Source organism: Lemur catta, chromosome 14 (genome assembly GCF_020740605.2).
Source record: "Lemur catta isolate mLemCat1 chromosome 14, mLemCat1.pri, whole genome shotgun sequence".
NCBI lineage: Eukaryota > Metazoa > Chordata > Mammalia > Primates > Lemuridae > Lemur > Lemur catta.
The window spans coordinates 7,522,956-7,545,179 of NC_059141.1; the positions used below are offsets into that span (position 1 = coordinate 7,522,956).

At 52.8% G+C, this 22,224-nt stretch overlaps 1 protein-coding gene across 1 annotated transcript in view; it reads right to left on the reverse strand.

Moving 5' to 3' along the window:
• Positions 1–2,783: 2,783 nt before the first annotated feature.
• HTRA1 (HtrA serine peptidase 1) overlaps positions 2,784–22,224 on the reverse strand; it is a 48,176-nt gene continuing 28,735 nt past the window's right edge. Inside the window, exons 4-9 of the mRNA XM_045568329.1 lie at positions 9,112–9,306; positions 8,587–8,619; positions 7,289–7,403; positions 6,446–6,503; positions 4,959–5,054; positions 2,784–3,507 (exon numbers count right to left, since the gene is read on the reverse strand). Coding sequence (XP_045424285.1) covers positions 3,339–3,507; positions 4,959–5,054; positions 6,446–6,503; positions 7,289–7,403; positions 8,587–8,619; positions 9,112–9,306 — 666 coding nt within the window. The 3' untranslated portion in view covers positions 2,784–3,338. The remainder of the gene's footprint in view (positions 3,508–4,958; positions 5,055–6,445; positions 6,504–7,288; positions 7,404–8,586; positions 8,620–9,111; positions 9,307–22,224) is intronic.

Below are 22,224 nucleotides of genomic sequence, written 5' to 3' on the forward strand. Positions count from 1 at the left end.
GAAGGAGACAAGCACCAGACAGAAGCATTCTTCCACATTTTCAGCTGGGGAAATGGAGTCGGAAAAGAGAGGACCCTGTACAGGACCCCCCAGCTCAGGCCCACTCAGCCGGGCCTGGCAGGCACAGTACAGGGACCCCTACGTGCTGGGGCCTCTCTCTTGGCCAGTGTGTCCAGAGAAGCCTCTGGCAGGGCTGGCCGGGGACCAGCTGAGCGATGCAAATGTGCTGACAAAGCGCAGCCGTGTGGTGGCCTTGCAGGTTTGCTGGAGGCAGAGGACTGGCGCGAGGGAGCCGGGGTTGGAGGAGGCACCAGTGCACACACCGGGCCCGCAGGATCTGCCCTCCAGGAGACAGGACAGCGGCAGCCGCTGGCGCACCAGCCAGAGGGCTGGGAAAGGGACCGTGGAGGGACAGGCCCCAAAATCACCCCCACAGAGGTAGAGATGGACACTGGGCAGGGACGTCCTGAATGTTTACTTAGGACCAGGAGCCTTGGCCCCAGGAAAGTGAAGACGGGCCAGATGGCTCCGTGCGGAGGCCGCAGGCTCGGACCTCCCGGGCTCAAGCTGTGGCTCCCACTTATTAGCTTCGTGACTGGAGCAAGATGCCTTATATCTGAGTGTCAGTTTCTTCCCCTGTCAAAGGGGGTACCTATAGCATCCACCCCAGGACCGATCTGAGAGTTAAATGAGCTAACAAATGTAAATTGTTCGGGATGGTGTCTGACACACAGGAAGCGCCCAGTAGATGTTAGGTGTTGTGATGGCCATTAAAGACGAGAACAACGGCAGGCTAAGAGCGTAAAAACAACAGTAGCTGTACTTGTCTCCTGCACATGTGCCACCCCAGCGCCAGGGAGGCATCATTATTATTCTCCATTTTACATAGCGGGAGGCTGAGGCTCAAAGATGCTAATTAACACATATGTTGCTGACATTTATGTATGTATGCACAGTGTGTATTAACTCATGTACTCCCCACAACAGCTGAAGGAAGTAGGTGCTATTATTATCTCCATTTTACAGCTAGGAAATAGGCACAGAGAGGTTAAGTAAGTTGTTCAAGGTCACACAGCCATTAAGATGTAGATCCTGGATTTCAATCCATGTCCATCTAGCTCCAAAAGCTAAGCTCTTTCAACTCAGTGCCCTGCCTCCAGGCTTTAAGGATAATACATGTAGCAAAATCTCCCTCACAGCCCAGAGCAAGTAGGAGAGGGAGGTTCAGTGACAGCCTTTGAGTGCAAGTATGGGGGTGCCAGGATGAGCAACTTCCACGCAGTACAGGGTCCCATGGGTCAGTGCAGCCATGTAACCAAATATGTAATATGCCAAAAAATATGCCAAGCTGCCATTTCTGTTGTCCTGTATGTGACCACATATGAAGGCAAAACTCCAAAACTCCAACCCACCCAGGGTCCTGTGGACCTTCAGGGCGATGTTGCTGAGTGTTTACAGAGGACTCAGCTTTTTGGCCACCAGCCTGATTCCTTCCAGAACCATCTGTGATCTCACGGATGCCAGACAGGCTGAAGACAGATGGGCTCAGGCCGGGGCTGGCTCTGACCTCAACACCACCCAGGCATCCTCCGCACTTGTGGCAGTACCTCAGCCCCGGGCACCACCCAGGGGAGCAGGCCCATGTGCAGAACATCTGAGGACGCACTCCGGGTGTGCTCCTGAAGCCACGGGCCGTCCTGAGTCATCGTCTTTCATGGAGAAGGGAGGGAAGGCAAAACACACCCCAAGAGCCAATGGACTCACTGGCTCCTTCCTGATTCTACTGGGCCATCCCACCAGAGAGCAAAGGGACATGCCAGGGTTGCAACAAGCCACAGGCTGCCCAGCTGCCCAGCAGCAACACCGATGAGGGCTCTGCTGAACTGGATTGTTCGTGCACGTAACCCGGGCCCTCCACAACCGCTCCAGGTACAAGCTGGACATTATCTATCTACTGGGTGAGGAAGATTAAGGTCTCAGTCTGGAGAACTGAACCTCCATCCTGCCCAAGGCTCTCCTTTTGACTGATGACAATTAGAAAGCCTTTTACCCTCTGCTCTTGGCATGAACAGCCCCCTTTTTTGGGTGTGTGCTCCCCACAGGGACCTTGGCCTGTGCAAACTTCCGAGCTAAAGTTTTGCAACAGTCTTCTTGGGTCTAACTTCCCAAACTCTTGGAAAGTTTTCACGGAGATAAAGCTGCCTACAGCTGCTTCAGGCTGCACCTGTTTGAGGACACATTGAGGGGCATCTGCTCTAAACTCTCCAAGGCTTGAGGCCTATTTCTCATGTCAGGACCCAGGATAATTGAGATCAGCTGCAGTCTTGTGCATCGTGGGGACTTAGGCCCGTTCTTGGATTGCGTCCTGGTCTCCTGAACTGCCTCCCTTTCAGAAAGAGACTGGCTTCTTGACTGAAGCTCTGGGGCGGGCCTCCGTCTGTCCTACTCCGACTGGCCCACACACTTAGCAGTGCTCGGTGCAGCGCAGAGGCCCAGCAAAATCTTTGTCGTCTGACTGCGTGATATATGGGGTCGACAGACTGCTCTGGATGCAAACACAACGGTTCTCAAATCCTATTTCATAAAGCCCAGGTGGCCAAGCACAGTTGCTCCTAACACTGGTGACTCCCGTAAGATGATTTTGAAACAGCTCCTAAGACAAAGAGCTGAACCCTACGCGGACAATGTGGTTTAGTGAGGAGCCCACTGACATCATAATCATTTCAAAAGGACTGCAACCAGCTGTTGGCAGGAAAGGAAAAGAAACACACCAGAAAGAAACATATGAAGAAGTATTTTAATAGCTCAAACTGAAGGTCGTCGTGCACCCAATTCTGAAGAGATTCCTAAAAGAGGCGACTTTGGCCTTCTCGGAAGCCAGCGTTCACCCCACCCCGCCCCAACCCCATGGTCTCCGTGCAGCCGCCTCGGGGTGCTGACTCGGAGCAGAGCACAGACACGCCCAGCCCCACTCTGCTCCCACGGGGCCTTCTCATCTACGCATCGGATCAGCTGCATTAGTTGGACTAAGATGATGATTCAGTTAAAGGAAGAGACAAATGTTGACTGTCTAAGCAGGGACAGCCCAAGCTGGCAAGAGAAAGCACACTGGGTACATGGGTTACAGAAGGGCAGAGCTGCTGCCTGCGGGCCTGCGACGTTACACTTGTTTTGCCTGCAAACTATCAAGAAGGATTCTGTCGGCCGGGGAGTTTCCACTGAACAAGCAAACTGGCGGTCGGAAGTCTCGGGTGTCCTGCGCCACCAGCCCAGAGTCCTCGTGCGTCGTCCCCCGGAGAGTCTTTGAGGGCAACATGGAGTCCAGCCCATGCCTCTGCCTAGGGGTCGATTTCTTCGGGAATCACTGTGATCATAATGTCTTCGTTGCCCCTGCGGACGACCATGTTCAGGGTGCTTTCCTTTTTAATGACGTCACTGACGTCATTGGCGGAGACCACTGACTGTCCGTTGATGCTGATGATGACATCGTTTTCCTTGAGCCCACCACTGCAACACAAAGGGAAACACAGTGGTGATATTCCCGTTCCTCCCGGTCTGACTTCACATTGACAGAAGCACAGTTTAAAACATAAAAGTCCAGAGCAAACAGGGTCAAACGGCGGTGAACTCAGGTGAGAATGGTTTAAAGTGGCCTTCTAGGTCCTTAAGGGTGGCCTTCTGCCTGAATCCAAATTTTACAGAACAAATCTTATAATTATTTTAAAAATAAAATAAAAATGCAAAAGATGAACAAAAATGTGTTTAAAAAATAAAAGGATTTTATTAAAATAAAAGGCTGCAGGTTCCCCACCCCTGGAAACCATCAGGGGACTGCATTTCCTTTTGAGATTTTTAGGCTAAATCATCAATTGTGTCCACTGTAGAAATGCCCACCAGCACTTGTGTGGCCTTATGACACACTCACCGTAAAGGGGGCAATATACCAGGGACCATCTGCCTTGTAGTGTGACTGTGGCCAGCTTGCACGTAATGGGTGTCACAACTCAGAAAGCAACTCAGAAAGTACCAGGATGGGTGGGTCCCACCCAGGAGGGTGGAACACCTCCATTAGGAGACACGTCCTTTGGGTGGGCTGCCACTGTAACGTTAGCTCTTATGTAGGACAGTGTCAATATATGGTCATGGGGTCTAGCACAAGGACCTGCAAATTTTTTCTATAAAGGACCAGATAGGAAATATTTTAGGCTTTGCAAACCATATGGGCTCTGTTGGAGCTATTCAACTATGAGGTCGTGGTACAAATGCTGCCACAGACAATATATCATAGACAATATTTCAGTGGACATTGAAATTTTAATTTCATATAATTTTCATGTCACAAAACGCTATTCTTATTTTGGGATTTGTTCCAACCATTTGAAAATGCAAAAACTATTCTTAGCCCATGGGTCCTACAAAAGCAGGCGGCAGGCCGGATCCGGCCCCCAGGGCATAGTTACTGGCCCCTGGTCGCGCACCCGTCTGTGGATACTATGTCAATACAGGTAACAAACCCTGATGGTTGGCTGAGCTGCTTCTTCTCATGTTACCTTGATGTCCCTTGGGTTATTTTTCTAGAGGCGTTGACAGGTGTAGCCTACCTGGTAATAGACACAATCCAGGAGGACTCTAGGAGGAGGTGAGTCCCAAAGCCTAGGACAGGGTCACTGCTGGAGGTCTTGGGGACACCGCTCCTTAACCCTCTCCCCCCAGCCAGGCCATCCCAGAGACTCATCATGAGGTCACTACTGTGCTTCCCGTTGGGATGGCCCTAGTGGAGCAAGGGCGTTTGGAGACAGAGAGCACCCTGCTGTTGATGAGTCCCTGAGATGTCCCACCATGTTTGTCAAGGACAAACACAGTCATCTGCAGCCTATATTAAAGGAACCTCACTCCCTCCCCTGCTGCCCCCAGGAACCACAAGAATATCCAGAAAAGGGAAAATGACTGTAACTCACGCCTCTGCCGGGGTATCAGGAATGACTTCAATGATATACGCTCCTGAGATCACGTCTGGGAAATCTCGGTGCCGATCCTTCAGCTCTTTGGCTTTGCTGCTCGGGAGAAAACACACCCCCGTCAGCATAAGTGACCACGGGCTTTCCTCGGCCGAGACTCAGCCCTCACCAGTCTCCTTCTTGTCCCTGAGTCTAACGTAAAATTCCCCCAGGAGTTCTGATTCTACTTTAAAATTAATGGGCTACTGGCATCAAAGATTCACCTGGTAACAGCAAGGCAAGTGCTTTAATCATTATTATTATTAATTAATTGATAGTAGCTACCATCTGGTTTGTAGCCCTAGCTCTGCCACCTGCTAGCTGTGTTACCTCGGACAGTTACTTAAGCTCTCTGTGCCTTCATCTGCTCACCTGTATAGTAACAGAACTCTACAACACGGGCTGTTGTAAGGATCAGATGAGGTCATCTCAGTAAGGCACATGGCCCAGTGCCCGACCCAGAGTAAGCACGTGATAAATGGTGGCCAATGACCACTGCCACCACTCACTGCCCCGAGCCTGGCCACACACCAGGAAAGCCTGCTCTGTCATCCTCATCCTGGAAAGAAGGAAACTGAGGCATTCGGAGGTCAAGTTGCTTCCAAGGTCACAAGCTGGGAAGTATCAGAGCTGGGACGAGAACCCAGGGCTAACATCTTACCCTATACCTCCGTCTCTCCTAGTTCCAAAGACAAATAACTGATGACATTTTAGTCTTGGCAAATCACTCCATTTTTTGGAGTGCTAAGAAAGGTACCACCATTCATAATATGTATCAAAACATAGTAATATTTTAACAATTAGTTAATAAATAATTCATCAAATGCCTAACAAATCAATGTATCTGTTATATATTCTGTTCTGTATCTACGACAGTCTCAGCCATGCCAGTTGAGTCCATTACCAGGACTCATAAGATCACACCTGAGTTTTCCTCCAGGTTAAACCACCAGAGTGTCATCAGCCTGCCAACCACAGGCTCCAACCTCCACCAGCTCGGGGAAAACAAGTCCATCCGTCATTCACTCCCTCATGCCGGGCCTGACCTGGCATTCCTGGAGCCACAGCCCACGTGCGGCAGAGCTAATGAGAGGCAGGTGCTCTGGGGCTGGGCCCCTCCCGGAACGTGGGTTGCAACAGAACACGGGGGGAAAGGAAGGCATGAGCCACGGGGAGCCCGCCACCCACCCCCTTCTGACTGTTTGGGCCTGTCTTCAAAGAGGACGGCAGAATCTTCCAGACAGGAGGGCCTGCTGCAAACGAGGGAAACCAGCTCAGCTCACAGAAGCAGAAGGCCTACTGCTGTCCTCTTCCCAGTACTATTGCATTTTAAGCAGAAACTGAGATGTTTTGAGGCAGCATAAACTTTCTCTTTCAGGGGCACCTATGGGAGCCTTCTAAAGTTCAGGTTTATTTAAATTTAAGACACCCACATCCTGTTTACCCACCTGGACGTGAGCGACATCATTCGGATGCCAATATACTTCTTCTTGGTGATGGCTTTTCCTGGTGTGACAACAGAAGGACACAGAAGGTCAGCCCAGTTGGCGGGTTTGCCGGGGACACCAGGAGCCAGAGGCCCGATCCGCCAGGCTGCAGTGGGGCCAGGGCCACAGGCAGAAACTCCGAGAGGCCCGATGCTGTCTCGGCTCTGCCATGGCCAGTGCCCCTGGCTCCTTCTCAGTCAGCCCTCAGCTTGGACGGAGCTTCCCGGCCCCACCCCCGTCGCCAATAGCCGCCCCCAGTCTCTCCCTCCCTGGCCACCCTGCTCCATTTTCCTGCAGGCACTTACTGCTCTCTGATATTATTTGTTTGTTTGCTGTCAGCACCCCCTGCCGCAGCAGAACATAAACGTCACACCTGCAAGGGCCCCTAGTGAGCCACCCACTGCCGAGCCCCAGCCTGACTCAGCAGATGGGCCAACAAACATTTGTAGACTGAACGATCTCCCTGAGTCTCAGTTTTCTCATCAGCAAAATGGGCCTAATAATTCCTACCTGCTAGGACAGAGGCTTTTTAAAAAGGCATAAATGAATAATTTAAGTGAAATCATGTACAGAAATCACCTAGGATCATGGATGTGAAATTTCCACGATCAGAGGGCAAAAATGGTCACACATCTGTGACCTAATGCCAGAAGCCTAATAACGTGCATTCCCTTTTCTTCTTGGTAGGAGATGGCTTGGCTGGCTTAGGGGCTGCCCTTTTTCCTTCCCCAAGTCCCCAAGGGGTGGCTGAGCCACAGGCTTTAACCTCTGGAGCCCCTGAGGCTCTGTGCACCTTGCTTTTACCTTTGGCCTGTCGGTCATGGGACTCGGTTAGGAACTTTTTAATCTTATCAGATGGGATTGCAAAGGAGATTCCAGCTGTCACTTTCAGGGTGTTAATTCCAATCACTTCACCGTCCTAAATAGCAAGAAGGAAACGGCTTATTGAATTGTGAAGGTTTACCGGCAGGTGTGCACCAAAAGAGTGGAGAATCCATATGAAAGAAGTCTTTGAGCTATTTCAGAGAACAAGGAGGACTGGAGGGAGGAAGTCCCGGGGGGAGCAGGGTGAGAGGCCTCAGGACCCTTGGACAGCGTAAGCCAGGCTCAGCCACGGAATCGACACACACTCTAGGTCGACACGTAGTGGTCACCTCGCTGTAGGCACAGATAGTTTCAAAATATATGCCATTTGCTCCTTTCACAAGGAATATATTGAAGGAGGCTGTTCACGCCTTGTGTTTCTCCCAATCTGCTGGTGTCAGGGAGAAACACCTGTGGGCTCAGGGAGACGTGCTCCGTTACCAGGCAAGCACATTCCACTCGGGCTGCGACCCCCGGGGCAGAGCAGGTGGCATAATCGCACCTCACTTCTCCCACTGGGGAGGGACAGCTGCCAGAGAGTCTAAATCTCGCCTTACATACTTCCCGCAAGCGAGCGCTGAGATCTCAGTCCCTGGCACTGAGGGACGGTCTAGGAGGCGCCACCATCCTGGGCCTTGCTGAGATGGCCTTTGTGTCATTGTCTATAAATGACTCCTGAGCTGCCCTCTGGCTCTGACTGTCTGAGATTCCAAGGCTTCGGTTTTTATGCTGAAGTATTTCAGTATAGACTTAAGTGATATGTCTTCGTGGGTGGGTAACTCCTCCTCATTCCAGCCAGGCCTTCGGGGAGGGTTCCTGGCCAAGGGAAACAGTGTGGATGAAGCCAGCCAGCTCCTAGGCAGCCCAGGAGACCTAATCTGGAGGAGGTGCCTTTCTGTGACAGGCCAGCACTGCTGCCACCTGCAGCCTGCAGGCCTGCTCCTTTCCCTACCCCGCGCTGGGCCTGACTTTCACTGCGTTTGCCTGTAACTCTGAAACACCAGCACGTCCTCTGCCGTGACACTTCAATTCTCAACTCCAGCATGCCTTACGCTCTCCAGAAAAGCTCAGTAGGCTAATTTACAAGGATGCAGCACATTCACAGAGCTCACTTTGAAAGAATTAGATAACGTGCTCTGGCAAGCTCGTGTTTGAAAAGAAAGCAAAAACATTTTTAAAAAGACAGCATGTGCATAGATAAAAAACAAACAAGTAATATAGGTATTAAAGGTTCTTACCAGGTTGACTAACGGGCCTCCCGAGTTTCCGTACTGCAATTAAACAGAAATGGGAAGGTTATGTGTATGTCACCACACGGTCCAATCTGCCTCCCCACCTGGCTGATGCCTGAGCACGGTGCCTGGAGTAGGGGGCACGGCTCTTCCCTGAGATGTGTTCCTGTTGACCTAAACTTGCTGGATAAAAATGATCTTAACAATTTCCAGAAAGTTCTGGATGTGCCATACACAGGAAATGTTTTGCTCTGAAGCCCAGAGGCCAAACATTTTGCTCTGAAGCACCTAACGCAACTGCTGCTTCTTGGCATAACTGTGCACCCGGCCCAGCACCACAGCAGCTCAGCTCTGCACACCCCCCGCTGTGTGGCCCCTGCCCTGCGGCTGGCGCTGGCATGCACACGGTTTGATCTAGTTCCATCACTTCACCCAGACCGCGAGAAAGCTCGGGAATAAAACCTCTGCCTACTCCTCTCCTCTGGCAAAACCCTGCCCCAGCCCGCCGGCGGCCCAGGGACGGAGGCTCACGTTGATGATGGCGTCAGTCTGGATGTAATCCATGTCCGAGTTCCGGAGCCCGAGCTCCTTGCCGCCTCGCTGGGTGGTGCTGACGATCCCCGTGGTGACCGTGTTTTGAAGGGAAAACGGGCTTCCGATGGCGACCACAAACTCCCCCGGCCGCAGCTCCGAGGAGCGGCCCAGCAGCAGGACCGGCAGCTTGCCCTGGAAGCACAAGGGCCGGCACTGCTGAATGTGTTTCACGGAACACAACGGATAAAGGCACAGATATCGTGGGATACCAAGCAGGGACAGTGACGGGCCATTCCGAAACACCAGGTCTGGTGGAGAAAGCAGCTCACAACTAACATCCCTTTCCTGGGGGCAAGGACCGAACTTCTCCGTCACCCGCTGTGACATCACAAGCAAACATCAAAGCTGCATGTCAAGCAAACCCGGGGGAAGTCACTGGAGGCCACTTCAAGGTCTTATCACATCTTGAAGCTATCAGCACAGACTTGCTCTGAAACCTCAAGGCAGGAGACAGAGGGTGATAAAATGGATTTAGGGTTTTGGGCAAGGCTGCCTGGGGCAGTCTTAGAAAGCCCCAGGGAAGAATCTGGAGCCCGGACACCCTGTGGGGCAGGTGGTGCAATCTGCCTGGACTCATCCCGTCTCATACACACACCCGCCCTGAGTCCCAGAGTACTGGGAGCTCTGCGGACAGGGGGATGGAGGGTGGGGACAGCAAAGGCCCCAGGACCTGAGACACCAAGACCCAAGAGGGGGGCTGTCTCTCCTCTCCTGAAAGGTCCTCCGTCATCTACCTCCGCTCCCCAGACCGGGCAGGCTGATGATGAACCTGATGCCCAGCGCCCTGCAAAGGCCAGATAGAGTGGGGAGCCCCGAACAGCTCTTCACCACAAAATGGGACAAGATGAAGCCAGCTGCAGTCACTGGGGCTGAGACGCTGGGGAGAACCACACGAGGGCCTCCCCACTTCCATCGGGGAAGGCGCTGGGCCGGCTTCTCCCCCTGCCTCCCTCAGAGCCAACCTCCTGGGTTCCTTCGGCCTTTGTTCAGAGTCACAATGAGCAGCCGCCCAAACAACACAGACGGGGCCCAGAAAGCAGAGAGCCGACCCAGCCCTGCTGCAGAGTGCAACTCTAGGGCTCATGCTTGTCCAGGATGGTAGCGTGGGTGGAACCCAGGGTCACTCGAGCAGACACCAGCCTATGACATGAGGCGATCACTATGCCCATTGAACAGACAAGCAAACTGAGGCTCTAAGAGACTGACTTGAGACAGAGCAGGGTTTAAACCTGGGACTGAGACCTCAAACCCAGACTCTCACCCACTACACAGTGCCAAGCCACAAATGTTCCCCCAACACATACTGAATAAGGAAGGTGCTGGGTAAGAAAACTCATGGAGGGAGAAAGGAGTGTTGAAGAAAGGGCCCGAGACCTAAAACTGACTTTCAGAGCCTGCACGAGGAGGAGCAACGCCGCTCAGCTCACAGACAGACGCCGAGAGGCCCAGCAGAGCGCGTGCGTGGCCGGGAGCACAGACCTGGGGCCAGGCTGCCGGGCTGAGATCTGGGCCCGCGCTAACCAGCACTCAGGTGCCCAGTTTCTCATCTGGAAATGACACGGTACACCTGTCTCAGTGGCCTGAACAGCCCTGCGCACACCGCCTGGCTCGTGGCACTTCATCTAAGTGCTGGTTAGCGCTGTCAGGACCAGCTCTGTGCAGACCCAGCGGGACAGTCCCCACCAGCGATGCTCGCGTGAGCCAGTCCGTGTCATCCAGCTGAGGCACAGGTCTGCCCTGACAGTGACCCTTTCCCCTTGGGGTCGCCTGAGGGTGGGGGTGCAGGCCTGCAGCACCCCCACAGCCCCACATTCCTCCAGCTCATCGGCATCCAACAGCACACCCGCGAGCACGGCGTGTTTACCCTGGGTGCGTGCCAGCAGCCCCTGCCAGCAATGACCTCAGCGCTCGCAGCGTGCGGGTGGGGCGGGAGGCAGGGCTGCCCGTGTGCGCTCGGCCCCTCTGGGGAGGTCTGCCGGGGACACTGCTGTTCCTTCAGGCCCGGGCTGCCTGGAAAGCCGTGTCTTTCTCTGAGGTCTTCAGGGCCGGACTTGCGGGGCAGGGGGAAGTCGGCACAGGCTGCAGGGCTGCCCAGGAAAGGAAGACGCAAGGCAGGAGGTCCAGCTCAGACCAGGAAAGGGGCCCAGCCTGTGTCCACTCAGCCACACCAGCAAGTTACGAGGCGGGACTCACTGTGAAGAGATTGCTGTTGTTGTTGTTTAGAAACAGGGTCTCACTGTGCTGCCCAGGCTGGACTCACACTCCTGGGCTCAAGCCATCCGCCCGCCTCCGCTTCCTGACTAGCTGGGGGACTACGGGGGCACCACCACGCCCGGCTTCACTGTGGAGACCTTAACTCGCACTTAGCTGATTCCCACCCCTGTCACCTGCCTGCGCCTCCCAGGAAGGCAGCCAGACGCAGGCTCTGTGGCTCAGACCTAAGGGCAGCTCTCCTGCAGCGCTGGAGCTCCACGGTCTGAGCTCGCCCGGAGGACGCGGGAAAAAGGACACACTTCGGGGGAAGCTGTGAGGACAGAGGGACAGGCTCCCAGGAGGGGGGAGGAGCCCGGGGGCCTGCACACTGCCCATCCACGCTCCCAGGGAGGGCCAGGCCCCCAGGGGACACTGCCTGCACCCACCACGGGGCCCAGAGCACCCTGTGGACCAGCCTGGCCCAGCCACACTCGGGTGACCACACGGGCTTGGGAGAGGGGGACACCAGTGACACAAGCCCAGGGAGTCTCCCCAAGAACCAATCCTCGCCCGAATACAGAGGAGGAAACATGGACACCTAAGGGGCCACCTAGTTAAGCCTGCACGGATGGGCAGCTCCAGTTATCGTCTCCTTAACTTTTTATTCACGCCAACATTTCATAGGTTATGCAACAAGTGGACACATACGGGGGGTGGCAAGGTCTCATCTTGTAAACCCGGGACTTATGAGACAGGAATGAGCCTTTCGCCTGCCAGAGGACAAAGCACTTTCATGACAACCTTAGGAGTTAGGGCATATTTCCCTCCGCCCTTTTTACTGATGGGGAAACTGAGGCTGAGAGACGGAGAGACTTCTTACAGCCCGTGAGCAGCCTAGCTAGACAAGCGAACAGGCTTCCCAGGTCCTGGACCTGCACTTCCAGTGCATTACCCTGGAATTCTGATTACAGGCAGAAATCTTTGCAAGGGAGTGACGTGTTGCAGAGATGTCAGCCAGGCCAGATTTACAGCTGTCCCTGAGGTCAAACTGCCTTTGGGGGGCCATTTGGCCCCAGCTCCCTGCAGGTGCCGGCTGGCTGCAGGAGTGTCGCCCCGTCAGCTCGTTCCAGACCCAAGTGGAGCTCATTCCCAGCCGTGAGCCCCACCTCTGGCCTGTCTGCTCGGCAGCTATACCTCTGCTGGCCAAATTCCGACTTGGTGATTGAGCACTTAATTCCACAGCTGTCTAGACATTCGCTCCATGGGGGGATCGGGGCAGATCCACTGCAGATACGGCTGGAGACACAGCCGTGCTGCGACCTTGACTTGCAGAGGCCACGAAACCCTGCAGGGTCCACTCAGTCTAACGTCCCTTTCTGCTGCCCACAGGCTGGTTCCCACACCGCCCACATCAAAGCATCCCCAGGCTCCTGGTGCAGACACTCTGTCTGAGTCTGTCTTTGAAGTGGCACCAGCTACAGGCCATCCTGAAGGTGCCATCCCCTCTCCTCTGGGCCTCCCTGGAGCCTGCCAGTGTGCCTAGAGGTAGCCGGGGCAAACACCCATCCTCCACCACAGAGGAGAAGGCCAAGGGGAAGGGGAGGGGAGAGGGCATGTGCGGGTCCCAATCTTCACACCAGATTCTTACACAAGTGGGCGTGAGCACCAAAGCAGAGAGATGGCAAATGCAAACCAGTGAGGCTCCACAACTCGGAGACCCCAGACCAGACCCCACCAGAAAGCCCAGAGCTCATGTTTGGCCCAGGTCCTTCCGGGACAACAGACATTCTGCCGTGAGCCTGTCACAGGGCCAGTTCTCACGATCTTAGGAAGGGGGAGCCTGGGGTGCCAGTAGAAGAGAAGGGACATCTGGGATGAAATGCCTACTTGTCCCCAGCCTGCACGTGACTCGGGGATGTTAAACGGTGTCCTCACAACAGAGCCAATGAGAGAAGGACTTCGAGAACACACACATCCGCTAACACCAGGCTGTGAGCTCACTGCTACCCAGGCCGATGCAGAAATGGCTCAGGTGACGTTGGCTGCAGTGGACTCCGTGCCTTCTTACCACGTCTGTGAAAGTTACTAAATTCCAGCCACAGGCACGGCACTGATCGTGCGGTAGATTTGATGCTAAAACTTGGAAGAGGCTGGTCCATATCATGACTAAAGACGGCTCCTGCGGTTCGTGCATTAATAGATTACAACAAACAAGGACGACAGGCCTGGCAGCCTCGTTTTCACCACCCACTGCCTACACGAGAACTTTCTCAACACATTCACTGCGTGTCCCCCATGCGCCTGGCGTGGGGAACACGGAGATGAAGGAAATCCACCCCTGCCCTGCAGGCTCGGTCTGGTGGGCAGAGACACAGTCACACACAGCCACCGGGACACTCACTAAGAAGAGACAAAGCCCACCTCCCTCGCCACAGGCAGCTCAGCCCAGAATCTTCCATAAGGGCTAAACACATAATAGCACTAAAAATGATTTGTGTGTATCAGTCAGGGTATTTTCAACTACAGGTAACAAAAAACCCAACTCAAAACAGACTACGTGTCCACCTGGCCGAGGGCAGGGCGGGTCACTTCGGAGGCTCGAGAAGGAGGCTCCTTCCTTCTCTCTGTCCAATCATCTTCAGCCTGTTCTCACAGTCCCCAGACGGCCACCGCCACTGCAGACACCACGACAAGACAGGACAGTGCCCATGGAAGTGTGTCTCTTCAGAAGAGCAAAGAAATTCCAGAAGTGCCTCAGCACACCCCTCATTGGTCATAGAGTCACTCTCGACCACTCTTTGGTGAGGGGAACACGGTCCCTGTCACTGTCTTGGACCCCTCAGGAATGGGGTGGAGTCAGGGGAGGACAAACCCAGGGCTCTGCCAGCAGGGAAGAAGGCTGCAGAATGGGCAGCCATGAGCATCCCCCAAGGCGTGGGGAAAATGTTCATTTTTAACTGATGATCCTAATACCGGCAACTAACAACGTTTAGAAAGGACTCTAATAAGGGTTATTCCTTCACAAAGTTTTCTTGAGGGGTGAGAGCAGAAGAAGTCTGCTAAAAAGGAAGCAATGGTCTCAACAGTTCCATGGTGGTGACAACAAGATTCCAGCGGTGGGGGCAGAGCATGGCCAAGGCAAGAACCCACTCCCAGCGCGCATGCCCTCCGTCTATACAGCTTTCTCAGGCGCTGCCATGTGCTCAGCTTTGGTACCCCACTGCTGTGTGACACAGGCAGGACAGCTTCATGCCTAGTTCGCTGGTGACGGGACTGAAGGCCCCCCAGCGGGTGGTGCTGGTGCTGGGACTAGAGCCCTGCTGCCCCCCGACCTCCACTCCAGGCTCTACTCAGCAGCCCACGCCCACCACCCGGATGCTCAGGGCACAGGGCCGGCGGCAAGGGAAGAGCTGCTCTGTGCCCCCAATTGTCCCACAGGGCAGGGGACGAGAGCGGGTAGAACATAGAACTGGGCACTGGGGGAGTTTAAGAAAAATTAGAACACAGACCATTCCTGAGGGACCCCGAGGGAGGGCGTGGAGACAGGCCTGTGTGCGTGGCTTCAGCTTTGAGGGCACCATGCGCGGCGTCGGTTCCATGACTGAGCCACGGCTGGACCACAATCGCCGGAACTCCCCAGGGCAGAAACGCTGGGATGGTTCTCCAGCATCAACCAAGGTGGGGCAGACGTGAAGGCTTAGATAAAACACACGTGCGTGCGCTCACACACACACACACACACACACACACACGCATTGCCCTCTCAGGCTCCACATACGCTACGAGAACACTGTCCAGGCAGCAGGACATCTGGGGCCAGTCTTGGTCCTGTATTAACACACTCTGTGACATGGGCCACTTGATAAGCTTCTCTGGGTCTCGGTTTTACTGCCTCTAAAATAAGGGAGTTGAGCCTGGTGATACCCAATGTTCTTCTCTGCTCTGACACTTACGGTTCTTTCCAGAAGACCTGATTTCCAAAAAATCTACGAGCAGACAAGAGTTAAAGGGGTAAGATCAGAACAGGCACTGGGGTTGCTGATAAAGTTCTTTCCACAGGCCCCCATGGGGTGGACCGATCCTTGCACCCCTCTACGGCAGTAAGAGGGCGATTCCTGGAAGTGTCCAGGTGTTGGCTTGGCCAACAGTGCCCCAGAGAGGACACAAAAAGCGATGACCCATCAATATTTCAGCTTCCGTTCAGGGTTTTCCTAACGGCCCTCAGGCGCTCACCTCAATCAACCTCATTCTCTAAAGCCTGGAGAGAAGAGAATTAAAACAAACCAATGAAACCAAAACTAAACGAAAAATTGGCAACTGTTTTCAGCCTAATGAGCCAAGTCAATGACTTCTTTCTCTCCTCTGAAAAGTACAAAGTGCTCCCGAGTTACAAAAATGGTTTTGCTGCTGAATCTGCAGGATCCACTGCATCGGCCGCTGCCCAGCACCCTCAGTTCCGGGCTGGGGCTCCCAGGCCGGCCCTGCCGTGGGTGAAGTTTGCTCCAAAGGCTAACGTTGCAGCAACTGGCTGTGACTCAACTGAGTGACTCAATGTGCCTTCTGGAAACAGTTATGCTAACCTTTCATTTTCTTTAAACAATATGCTATGGAGAAAATAGCACATCCCCACAGCCAGCAAGAAGCAGTGCCACGGAACTTGCAGGATTCCCGCAGAAAACCAAGCCAGGCTGCCGAAGGGTCGTTTATGGGGATGTCACCACCTAACAACTTGCTAGAGAGAGTGACCCGACCTGGGTGAGGAGCCACGTGAGCACGTGAGCAGGGCAGGGAGAGTGGAAAGGTGACAGACGGATCTGCGGACTGGGCACCCAGACAAACCAAAGATTTGCTGACTTGCTCCTAGGGTGGCAGGACCAGCTACACAGCGTGCGGGGACCAGCATGAAATATAAATGCAGGCCCCTCGCTCATAAAGCAGATAAAAAGTGCTGTTAAAGGTACTAAAACATAAAGGTTTTTCCTTTCTTCCACATTCTCTCTCTCCACCTGTCATGATGTTTTTTTTTATTTGCTAGTTATTGTTGCGGTCCTTTGAGCGTGAAGATACTCACAAGGCAGCAAGTGCAGACACCTGGGGGCCTCGCGGCTCCGTGTTCTGCCCACCAGCTACCAGACTGTTACCGGCCTCCAAGCGGAGCTTCTTTCCGGTTCTTGGTGAAGGTCAGAAGAATTTCAGGATGCACCAGGTAAACCAAAGCAAGCAGCTTTCACTGAAAGTGAATGTACTCCCTCAAGAAAGAGGGAGCGGGCAGGCTGGAAAAGAGCCACTGCACCAGGAGGATGTGATTTTTGGCTTTTTGAAGTCTCACTAATTGAGGGGAGGAATATTCAAGACTAAGGAGTGGCTTTTGCTAAGAATTTGGGTAGTAATTCCTAGAATTGGGTTCCCTCCCATTTTCATACTTTATATGGTTGTTTCAGAACTGTCATGGTGATTTCAAAGGCGGAGAAACTTAAAAACCACAACGCAAATGATATTGAAATTAACCAAAGTTCATGTAAGGTGAGCTAGACAGCTGGCAAGCTGGTTGAAGCCGGTTCTTGTCTGTGGTTATCGACCGCCCTCAGTTAGACTTTCACACCTGCACCAACTCTGCAAGCTCCTGCATCCCGTCTCAGCCGTGTCTCCCAGTCCAATAAGACCATGCACTGCGCTCTGGCTGAAGGTGGGGAAGTCAAGCCAGGTCTCTCCTTTTCTAAGGGCCCACCACCCCAACCCACAGAGGATGGATGACCCTCAGGGCCTTGATGCTTCTGTGCCAAGACGCATTAGTTACCTGGATCAGGGTGGGAGAGGCTTGCCCCCACCCAGTGGCCCACCGAATGCCCATAGCATCATCGGCCTAGCCCAAGCCCTGCACCACACACTGCACCACCAAGAAGCTGTGGGGTGTGCATCCTGCACCCCTTCCAGGGATGGAGGGTAGCAATGACCACTGCACAGAGACAGGGCGGGGAAGTTTAGGCAGGGCCAGGGGTCCCATGGGACCAGGGAGTGGGAAGGCAGTAGGAGGACAGATCCTGCCTGGGCCAAGCCTCCAAGCCCCCTGAGCAGGCTCCATTATCTCATCGGACTTCAATTACAAAACAGAAATTCAAGGATAAAATTAGAACAGCGACCTCAGAGCACAAGGCCTGTGAGTACGCAAGTCACACACCTGTGAATCTGGTCCCGCCAGGGGAGGAGGTGGTAGCTAGAGAGTGAGATGCTTGGGATCTGAGCTAGAGAGGGTGAAAGTTATCAGTGATGACAAGGGCAAGGATAGGACCTTGACAAGGTCAAGGGTAGCTGCAGTGTGTGGAGGGGTGAGAGCACAGGGCCAAAAGGTTAGGGCAGGAAGGATCTGCTACGTGAGCACTAAGATCCCGACATATACAGACTCAGAACACTGGTGTGATCAAGTTGCCATCGTCTGTTTCCCCAACTGCTGTGTTGTTACTGCTATCCAGGGAGGGGAGGAGAAGAGAGAACACGGATGGGACGGTGGCAGGGTGGGAGAGGTCTAGGTGGGAGAGGAAAGGAGAGAGAGAGAAGGAGAAAGAGAACAGAAAATGGTTGTTCAAAAACAGAGCGCAAGAGAGCACCCACAGATGAAATAATGAAACCACCTTCCTCCTCACTGTTTGTAAACACCACCACAATGTTTAGTCTCCTTTAAGCTGTATTAAGAAATGTTTGCTGTTTTCGAACATTCCCTTACTCTCGTTGTTTCAACCGCAAAATGTCAACAATTCTATATGAGAGCCCAAGGACCAGTGATTGTATATATTCTGTGGCATCCAGAGGAGAAAAATCACAGTCTGGGTCAAGTCTAACTTGGGTCTTCTCCATATGTCAGCCCCTTTGATATGTCCCCCTTTATCCACCAACCTCAGTGTGTCAGATACTGCCATAATAGTGTCTGGCCATGGCAGATGCTTAGTAAATATTTATCAAATCAATCAATGACTAAGTGAAGAAATGAAAGAATGACCAGTCTCCCTCAGGATCTTAAAATTGGGTAATAACTGGGGTCAGCTAGGCCTGGCATTTCAATTTGGGCAAGTGACTCTGGATGTGGCCTGATTTGCAGCTGTCTGAGAGGCTGCAGGCTCAGGGAGGGGAAGGGCTGCTCATGTCTACCGGCTCCCAGTGGTGGGCATGGCTGTGGTCCTAGTCTGCTTGCTGGGCTCGGCATGCAGCACGCAGTGGTCACTCAGTATCTGCTGAACTGAACTGAAGACACTGGCTTCCCATTACCTACGACCACTTAGAGCTGGTGTGGGCCCCACATGCGGCAAAGTTGCTCAGGAGACAGCATTTTAAAAAAATTTATTTAATAATTTTTAAAAGATGTATACCTTCCTCTATATAAAAATAATCTGATATGGTCAACCATTAGAGGCATATTATAATACATTAATTAAATATATATTCATGACATAAAATGGGGACAAAGGGAGGGCCAATGGTTTCTGTGAGCTGCCTGGTAGACAAAGCAAAGAGGGAAATACCATGAGTCCCATGTTCCTGTTATCAGAGTCTGGTGTTTTGTTTAACCAAAGTGACTTGTTAATTAGCTTATTTATTAGAATAATCAGTCCTCAATTCACAAGATGGTCTTATTTCTCCCTTGCCATAGAAACAGGTCTGGATGATTTTAGAAAACCAGTTATGGGAAACTGGATCTATCTTGCTGTGAATGGGAGGTAACCAGATCATGATGAACTTTCGTACTTTCGGACTCTCAGGAGATTGCCTACTTAAGACATCAGAGCTCTCCACAGTATGAGCAGGAACCCCAAAGAACCAAGGCCTAAAAGAAATGTAGACAGTATGCAGAGAAACAAGCTAACGAGAAACACTGACTTGTCTTCTGGAAGGTTCTAATAAACTCACTGGAAAATGAAAGTCTGCACTGAATCCAAGATTCAGGTCCTCCAGGCTGGGCAGAAGTGGGAACCTGGGTAACTCCACCCGCAGCGCTCATTTTTCTGCTTGTCCCCTCTGCTGGCTGTCTCTGTCCTTCCATCTCAGCTTGGAAGTCACCTCCTCAGACAAGCTTCCCTGCCCACACTGACTGCAGAGGGCTTCACACCCCCGGAGCCTTTTACTCTTTCTGTTTGCTTTTCTGTACTTATCGCTGAATTTAGTCCACTTTCCACATTCCCCCCGCATCTGCCCCCGGCCACTGCATCCTTAGCACCTAATGGAGTGTCTGGCCAAGACAGGTGTTCAGTGCGCATGTACAAAACCGGTGAGTGAATAAGGAATAACTGAGAATGAACAAACCAGACCTTAGAGGGTGTACGAGGATCTTAAAATTGGATAACAATTTATAAAATATCTTGGAATTCTGGCAAACTCCTTTTCATCAGTATCACAGAGAAATGGGCAAAAATAAGGCCTCTGGCTGCTCACTCCAGCAAGACTGAAGCTTTATCTTCAGGAAAGAAACACAATCCCCCTCAGGAGAAAGCGCAAACAAAATCAGCTTCTCTGCTGCTCCCTTGGGCACTTAGCACTTCCCCTTGCTGTGCTCCGCTCTATTCTTGTGAGCAAATCCACCTCCCAGCCACTCTCCGCTTCTTCAGGACAAGGTGTCAGTCACCTACTACTGGGGCTGGCAAACTTTTTCTGCAAAGGGCCAGAAAGCAAATATTTTTGGCTTCACAGGCCATACAGTCTCCATCCCAACTATTCAGCTCTGTTGTTGTGGGGCAAAAGCAGCCACAGACTCTACTGAAACAAATGCTTGACTATGTTCCAATAAAACTTTATTTACCAACAACAGACAGAGGGCCAGATTCGGACCACAGGCTGTAGTTGGCCAACCTTGGCCTCTAAAACACCGTCACACACTAAACCATCAAATAGAACCAATTTATGCCCTTCCCCTGCCGCCATCACTAGTGAAGAGAACAGGAGACATTCCCAATGGGGCATCTACAGACTCAGTCCCAATGACTTGGGAACTGCTTTGTTAGAACCATAAATAATAGTCTTGATCCAATTCCCTGAAAATAGAGTGCCAAAGTGAAAAAAGGCATTACCATATTAAGATAAAAATATAGCCAAAGAATTTCCTTAACAATCAACTAATTCTTGAAACGGGGCCAGAGAACACACAAGGGCTCCAGCCTTAAGAGTTTGGGGAACTGAAATACTTCTCATGCCAGAAGGAGCTGCAATCGGAGCAGCAAGGAGCCACGTCCCCACCCGCCTCTGCACGGAGGCTGGCACAGCATAAAAGGCAGCTTCTGCCTCGCTGTTTGCATGCACATTCCCTAATGGAATATCGATTCCCACCGCCCTAAAAATGGTACCAATCAATACGGTAATGGAAGCCTCATCACGTCCACGGGGTCTGTGGCGTCTTTCGCAAGCGTAACGGTAGCCCTCTGTGTTCTGGGGGAAGAGAGAGAGACCGCAGAAAGACCAGTGCAGAGGGAGTGGGGGAAAGAATCCAAAGTGGAAAAACACAGAAACAAAATCAGAGGGCAGCCAGGGCAGTGCAATCTGCATTCCAGGCTCCTGGTCCCTGTGCAAGGATGAGTGACAGACTCCGGAGGACGGGCAGCAAAGGCTCTGCGTTATCTGATCTGCTTTTGGACAAGCTCATGCGACTTAGCAGGCTGACGATTAGGTTGCCTGAGGAGAACTGGCATGAGTCACACCGAGCACCACTCCTCCCCCGTTCCGACCCTCCTCGCCCAGATAACTCAGTGCAGACCCGCCACGTGTGGGGCCAAATTCTGGCTGGGAGAAGACCAGGGTCTGCTCGGCAGCTCCTAGGACATCTGCGTGAAAGGCCCCGGGGCACACCCCCCAAGTGACCCTGCTCTGAACTTCATGGAGATCGGGGTGTCGGCCTTCCTGCCCCTCCAGCAAGCTCAGCAGTAAAAGGACCCTCTGCAAACAAAGCTGCCCCAGTGCCCAGAGGTTTCGCTCTCTGGCCACTTCAAACAGGTCTGTGGGTGCTGTCCACCCGAAGGTCGCCAGGGATTGGCACAGGCCTGCGGGGGGCAGGGAGGAAAGAAAACCATCTCACAAGCCTCGACAAGGCCGACAAGGCCGTCTCCAAATATTTACCTGGCTGTTGGCGTCAGGGAAAAGCATCGCAGGAAACCTCACTGCCTCACCAGCGCTTTGAGCTACCAGGGACCACAGTCCCAGCGTCGTCCTGGCAGGCCCACGAGGCAGGCAAGCAGGGTGTGGGGGACACCGAGCAGGGAGGGTGGGGGGCAGTGGGGCAGGAGAGGCCAGGAGGGAGGGGGCCCCATCAGGTCAGGCCTTCCAGACCCCGGTAAGGAGTTAAGATTCCTCTGTACAAACAGTGGGGAATCTGTAAAGGGTTTTGTATAGGATGGGAAGGACATGATCTGAAAGATGCTTTTCTCCAAGTTTCCTAATCAGCACAGCTGGAAAAACAGCTGTATCAAAAGGAACCTTCCCCTCCTACCTTCTTTAATACATGCCATTATTTCTTCCCATACTCTGGCCCACGGAAACCAAAAAGCTCTCTCTTGACTTTCCTCTCTCCCTCTCCCTCCCCACACTCCCTGAACTGCTCAAGGAAAAATAAAAACTGCATGGAGAAAATGCTGCCATTGGATGAAAGTTAAAAGTATTCTGCACATAGCCAGTGGCTCATGTTGAACACATTTGGAAACGGTCTGCGTCCAAGCTGCTTTCTATTAAAATGTTTACATGCACGCGGTCCCGACTTTCTGCAGCTGCCATTCCCTCCCCAGGCCCAGGCCAGCCCCAGTCCTGGGTCCCAGAGGAAGAGGAGTTTCTGATTTGGACAGGAGCACAGACAGGGGTTGGAGGGGATGGGCCTGCAGGGGGACACCC